Source organism: Setaria italica, chromosome VIII (genome assembly GCF_000263155.2).
Source record: "Setaria italica strain Yugu1 chromosome VIII, Setaria_italica_v2.0, whole genome shotgun sequence".
NCBI classification, from domain to species: domain Eukaryota; kingdom Viridiplantae; phylum Streptophyta; class Magnoliopsida; order Poales; family Poaceae; genus Setaria; species Setaria italica.
The window spans coordinates 25,036,249-25,043,414 of NC_028457.1; the positions used below are offsets into that span (position 1 = coordinate 25,036,249).

The 7,166-nt window shown below is 45.2% G+C and overlaps 1 protein-coding gene across 1 annotated transcript; it reads right to left on the reverse strand.

The window, feature by feature from the left end:
- Window positions 1-714: 714 nt before the first annotated feature.
- On the reverse strand, window positions 715-2,899 carry LOC101767814 (serine/threonine-protein kinase CDG1). Its single transcript, XM_004979277.4, has 2 exons — window positions 2,095-2,899; window positions 715-1,949 (listed from the first exon to the last, which is right to left on the reverse strand). Exons 1-2 carry the CDS (start codon window positions 2,590-2,592, stop codon window positions 888-890), a joined length of 1,560 nt encoding a protein of 519 aa, XP_004979334.1. The 5' UTR covers window positions 2,593-2,899; the 3' UTR covers window positions 715-887.
- Window positions 2,900-7,166: the final 4,267 nt, after the last annotated feature.

Consider the following 7,166-nt stretch of genomic DNA (forward strand, 5'->3'; position numbering starts at 1 on the left):
CTGGATGGCTGGTGCAATATGACACTTCAATTGAAATTACCAATAAGTCAGTCCAAATTACTAGCAAAACTAGCCAATTAGGACAAAAGAACTGCTGCTGGATAACTGAAATGTTCATGCATGTCTTCAGTTATTATTGTATAAAAAATATAAGCTCAGCAACGTACTAATACTTTGATGTCTTCCCCTTTGTCTTACTATACTAGAGTGTTCCAAACAATGTGATGCATAGGATGATTTGACTGGTCTACATAGGATGCATTTTACACCAGTGTTACGTCACATTGGCAGATATATATTTTCCTCTGGTGCTTTTGTCAACTCCTACTTGAGATGGAGAATACTCGATGTGGCAATGCCTACTACTTGGTTTGACTATTTGATGTGACCAATGCCGATTACATGGCCAAGTTATGATCAATTTTACTGCTCGAGGGCTTTGAGATCTGAATTTGTTTCAATAATGAATTCGGTCAGTAAAGCATTTTCCATTTGAGAAAGCTTTCAACGGACAAATTTTAGTGTCTCAATAATGCTGACATATATGATTTTGATTACTCCAAGGCATGGCAGGTTATAGAACTTCAACAAGTAGTTTGCTAACTGGACTCTATATTCTCAGTACTTGTTTTTCTTTTTCAGTCTTATGTGTTACACTCATAGTTAAATTCTATATTCTTGCAGTATAGGAACTATGCTTGGTTGTAGATGCTATTTCAAAGAATACAAATGTCAAGCTACCATTAAAGTTTCAATTTTCATCACCATCTCACCATGATATATTGATATGTCTAATTGTGTAAGCGCGCAGGAGGGAACAAAGCAACAGCGTTAATCATGATGGATCATTCTACATGAGAGATACATTCACCGACTCCCGAACCAGACTAGCCATCGCAACGGGCCAGCTCAAGCGCCGTCTCGAGGGTGGCCACGACTTCCGAAATGGACGGCCGGGCCTCCCACTGCAGCCGCACGCAGCGCACTGCCGCCTGCGCCACCAGTTCCGCCGCCTCCAGCTGTCTCGGCGTTGGCTTCACTGCCGGGCGCCTGTCCAGCACCTTCCACAGCTCACCCGCCTCAATCAGTGGCACGGTCAAGTCCACCAAGCCGTAGCTAGCAAAGTTGTCCTGCTTTTCCCTCTCCAACTCCACCAAGGTGTAGCGAGCAAAGTGGTCCTTCTTTGCCCCCTCCTCCCATTTTACTAATTCATTGAAACATGCTGATCTCTTCCCCGTCAACAGCTGCAGCATCACAACACCGAAACTGTAGACGTCGCTCGTCAGGTTAAGAGCGCCTGTACAAATGTACTCCGGGGCCGCGTATCCATAGGTGCCGCGGACACACTCCATATGGTCCGGGCCTTCCCATGTGAGTGCCAAACCGAAGTCCGTCAAGCGCGGCGCCCAGCTCGCATCGAGAAGGATATTGGACGGCTTGACGTCGCGGTGGATCACCGGCCGCTCTGCGTAAGATTGCAGGTACTCGATGGCCCGGGACACCCCAAGCAGTATCTCGATACGCATCTTCCAGGACGCCGTCACCGGCGACGGCGACGGCTGGCCGTGCAGGTGGATGTCGAGCGAGCGGTTCTCAAGAAACTCATAGACGACCGACAGATCTCCCTGCTTCTCGTCCTGCTTTTTCCAGATATTCACAGGGAACTTCTGCGGGACACAGGATCCAAAGAGACGGACGATGTGCTTGTGGCTAACTGAGTGGAGGATGGTCACCTCTGCCTGGAACTCTTCTATCCCTTGATCTGAGCCGTGCTCTCTCCGCTTGATGGCTACCTCTCGACCGTCAGGAAGCCATCCCATGTACACCGAGCCGAACCCGCCTTCACCGATCTTTTTGTCAGGAGCAAAGTTGTTGGTGGCCTTTACGAGCTCCTTAAAAGTAAATACTTCGACCTGATGGGCTTCCTTCCAATCGATCTTTGGAGCATTCTAGTATAGAGATGCACATATCGAAAAGGGGGAAATAAAGAGGAAAAATCAGAATTCTAAGCTTCCTTTGGAGGCTGGAGCCAAAGTATAATTGCACAGTTGAAAGCTTGAGGCTCCATATGCATTACAAATTTACAATCTGTACCTGGGAGTCTTGGACGGCGATCTGGTGCATGGAGAAAGCAGGCGTAGATGATGGCCCGGCCGCGTCGTTTGGAACCAGGATGTTGTATATTCGATCGAGACGACGAGTGATGTCTATGTGGCTGATAACGGGGAAGAGGAGGAGGTAGGAGTCGATCCTGCTCTGAACATCCCTGAACCTCTCAGCCTGCCTTCCGCTCAGCACCAACCGGTACACAGCGCTCTTGTCCTGGCATGCCATCACGAGCTTGTGCGCCTCCCGGAGCGCGTCGTCGAGCCCGGCCAGCGGCCGCCGGATCTCGGGCCGCCGCAGCACCTCCGGGTCCTGCAGGTGCTGCAGCAGCTCGCCGACCGTGAAGACGCGGCGGGCGAGCTGCTCGCACTCTTTCTTGTTCTGCTGAGCCGTCACTGCTGCCTGGATTATCATGGAGATGAGGCCGCCGACGTCCGCCCCGACCAGCTGCGCCACCGTCGCCGCCTGCCCCAGCACCGTCCACATCTCTCTCGCAGTGGCAGTCTCGCAACTTGTCAGGATGGTTTGGTTGCTAGTTGCTACCAAACTGGCGCGGAAGAACAGAAGGGCGAGGGAAAAATGCGGAGGCTGATCCGGAGAAACGAAGTTTCCTGGAAGTGGTGTGGAATGGTTGGATGTGGTCAACTGGTCACCGCAGACGCGGAGCGGCGGAGGCGACTAGGGGACAGTCGTCTCCCGGTTGGGAGACCCCCGACAGGTGGGGTTCACCTGGCAGTGAAAGAGGAGGGGAAGATAGAGGCAGTTATGAGGTCGGACTAGGCGAGCTGCTCCAGCAGCATCCGTTCCATCCCCGCGGTTTATTTTTTTTGGGTGTGGGGGGGGGGGGGGGGGGGGGGGGGGAGGCTATTGTTGCCAGCCCAGTTCGAAACGGGGCTTCATAAAAATTTGTGCATTAAGGTGACAGAACAAGAGGGGGCCATCTCTGTTGTTGGGGTTTGTGTCTGCAGCTGGGTACCGATCGACAACAGGTGATGGCACAGGTGGGTTTGCTCTGCTTCGCCATCTCTGGTGTTTGTGTCTGCTGTGTTATTTTTCCTGTGTGATCCATTTCCTCCTAGATTTTCGTGTTGAAAAAAAAGAAAACACATGTACATCAGCATCAGGGATGCAAAAAAAAAAGCACATATAGGATTGTTTTGTGTGGGGATAACAAAACTGTGTGTGAAAATAAAATTTCTGAAAGGAAAAAGTGCCTCAAAAGAATCACAGATATTTTTATACTTGTGCAGGTATATACATGTAGCTTGTTTTCTTTACAAGCTCACTGACTGATGATTGTTAACATCCCATTTCACACATAGTGCATGTACAAGACATAATATTTTGTTGTTCCATTTCGCACACAGATTTCACAGGCACACGACATTCAATTCGTACCATTTTTACACGAATTTCAGACGTACCACATAGAACATAAAACTGATTTCTGATAACAACAATGGATTCAAGGACAAATTTGCATAATGAAAAATTGCACCTATATTGCAAACTACAATAAAATTATGCCAATAAAAAAGTTAGAGGTAAAATTTTGTACAAACAAAAAGATACAAGTTTCCCTACAAAATATAAAGTTTTTTCCCAACTATGGTACAAATAAAAAAAATACACTGCTAACATGCTGCATAGGATGCAATTCTACAAGTTTTGTGATTTTTAATTTGAACATGACCGCACATAGTTATTTAGCGAAGTGCAAAACACTAAAAAAACACCGGCACTTTTCGATGAAGGAGGTGCCTCGAAAACATGCATTACACGTCACTCATATCAAGAACACTTGGTAAACTCTTAGTCTGCAAAATACAACATAATATTTGTCAAGATACAAATGATATTAAAGTTTTGTACATCTGCATATCACAGTAAAAACAAAAATAAACTATACCAGATTAGCTTATGAACTTGAAATTTCAAGAACAATGAATTTCTAGAAGAGATAAAGAACAATGCTACATCGGTAATAAAAGCACACCCTGTGTAACTATAGTATACGGCATCATTAATTTATTATCAAACATTAAAACATAAGTTATAAATAAGAATTTCAAGGATTGAAAGAAAACTCATGTTAATAAATCACAGTCAAAATAATCGTTACAAAGTTAAGTACATGTATCTAATAAAACCATAACTATAGTTTAAGTAAAAAAGGTCCTGAGCAACAAAATAGAGCTTTCACGAATAGAAGTTTCTTTCTTTTGCATAGAAGCATATCTCTTCTAAAAGATAAATGCTAACACGAGAACAGAGCAGCACAAAGAAGTAGAGAGAGAGAGAGCTTAAGGCCAGCTTAAAGCTTCCTCGACTAAAACACTCCTTAAGTGATCTGAGGTGCCAGTCACTTTCTCAAGGAAAGATCAGTTGACTGAGAAAACACTTGAGAAAAGGAAAGATCAGTTGACTAATTTCTCAGATCAAGGACGCTACCTTCTCGTTCTGGATCCAGTAGTCGCAGGTTCTCTACTCACCAAGGTCCTGATCGATGGCGGTAGTGATCTCAACGTACTCTTTGCTAAGACTTTGAGGAAGATGGGCCTAGACGTTACGGATATGCTCACCCCGACGAACTGTCCATTCTACGGGATTGTCCCAGGCAACGCGGCTGTACCCCTTGGTCAGGTGGTTTTGCCAGTTACCTTCGGGACCAAGGAACACTACCGGACAGAGTACATCCGATTTAAGGTATCTGATTTCGAAACTTCATATCACGCTATCCTCGGAAGACCTGCTCTGGCTAAGTTCATGGCCATCCCACATTACGTGTACCTAGTACTCAAAATGCCGGGACCCAAGGGAGTACTCTCCCTATGCGGAGACTTGAAAAGATCCTTCGAGTGCAACACAGAAGCCGTGGAGTTGGCAGCGACTATTCAAGTGCCAAATTCCATGATGCAAGTCTTCGCTGCCTCCAAAAAATTGTCTCCGACTGAACACGACATCCCAGAGAAGCAGTCGGAGGCAACCAAGGTCAAGCCGACAAGTGAAGTTGATATTAAAGCCATCGACCTCGAGATTGGCGACAGCTCCAAGACAACCCTAATTGGCTCAGGGCTAGATCCCAAATAGGAACACGCGCTCATCAGCTTCTTCCAGGCCAACGGAGATATCTTTGCATGGAAGCCATCTGATATGCCGGGGGTGTCCAGGGAGTTGATCGAGCACTCACTAAATATGGATTCCAAAGCTATATCCAAGCGACAATGACTACGACAATACGCCCAAGACAGAAGAGATGCAATCAAAAAATAGTTGGCCAAACTACTTGTAGCTGGATTCATAAAAGATGTCTATCATCCAGAGTGGCTGGCTAATCCTGTCTTGGTATGAAAGAAGAACAACAACGAGTGAAGGATGTGTGTCAACTACACGGACCTCAACAAGCACTGTCCAAAGGACCCTTTAGGCTCCCTAGGATTGATCAAGTCATCGACTCGATGGTTGGATGTGCTCTACTCTGTTTCCTTGATTGCTACTCGGGGTATCACCAAATAGCTCTCAAGGAAGAAGACCAGATCAAGACCGCGTTCATCACCCCGTATGGAGCTTTCTTCTATACTACAATGTCCTTCTGGTTGAAGAATGCAGGCGCCACATACCAACGAGCCATCTAGGAGTTCTTCAAGAAATAACTACATCGCAACGTAGAGGCATACGTGCATGACGTGGTCGCAAAGACCAGAAATCCCAACGACTTGATTGAGGATCTGGAAGAAACCTTTGTGTTAGATTTATAAGCCCAGCAGTCCACCAGGGGGTTACCCAAGTGGTTGATTTGTAGGTGGAGGCGATTGTGAAACCAAGAACTCGAAAGTGATCACGAGAACACGACGGACATGAGGGTTTTAGACAGGTTCGAGCCTCCGAAGAGTAATACCCTACGTCCTGTATGCTAGATCGTATTGCTCGAGATTGATCTGATGCCCTCGAAAGGCATCCTTGGCTGCCTTATAAAGGCTGACAACCTAGGATTTACAAGTTGGTTTGAATCTTATCTACTTGGTAGTTGCATGAAAGGTAATCTGAGTTGAACTACAATACGTGTCCCAAAATATCCGGGCAGATTTGAACTGTCTGGCTGCCTTGTCTTGTACTCCAAGTATCTTCGTGTCTTTGGCCCGCTAACCCTGGTCGAGCGGGTCCACTTGTCAGGTTCGACCATTATCCTGGTCGTTAGGGACCCATGGGGTACCCATATCCCTCAAGCCCTTGAGCGATGTGTAGGCAAATAGAAACTTGAGGTCAAATTGGTACTATTCTTGTCAAATTGAATATTGTGCCTTTTTTTCTATTTGGATATTTCAGGTGTGTGCTCAACTAGCAGATATGATAGGTATAATGAACCGAGCTGAAGATGGGTTTTCATGGGCTCCCAACGTGAAGCTTGCAATTGCACTTGACTTGCTGAATGAGTGCTCTTATTGTGTTGAAAAAATTCAACTCATGTGACAACACACAGGCACCGACCTATTGAGTCTAAAAGGGAGAAATAGTATATATTATTTATTGTCATATTTTTTTTGGGAATTGATCATATGATTATTCCTTTTGCAAGTTGAGATAAAGAACATCCAAGTGCAAAGTGCTTATGTTATTTGCAAAGTGATCTTTCGTTTCACATTGGGGCATTTGACATTTTAATTATGCCTTAATTGAAATGTAGTGTTGTAATTAGCTGACACCTTCCAGAAACATAATACATATGTGTAGGAAAAACAAATGCCTTGTATTCCTTTTTTTTATAGAAGTAAATATTTCACACGATGATGCTTGATGAAATTTAGCAACGCACGGGCATGATCCTAGTTGTATAAAAAAATATAAGCTCAGCAACCTACTAGTACTTTGATGTCTTCCCCTTTATCTTGCTATAACAATTATGAAGCACCTGTTTACTGTAATTCAATCTCATTTTACTAGCAAGCTAGAATTTTAGTGGAGGGCTCGGAGTCATGGCATGCATAGTTAACTCAACCAAGAATACAGTGTCAAACTACTACTAAAGTTTCAGTTTTGAGATTCCATAGACATTCTTGCAG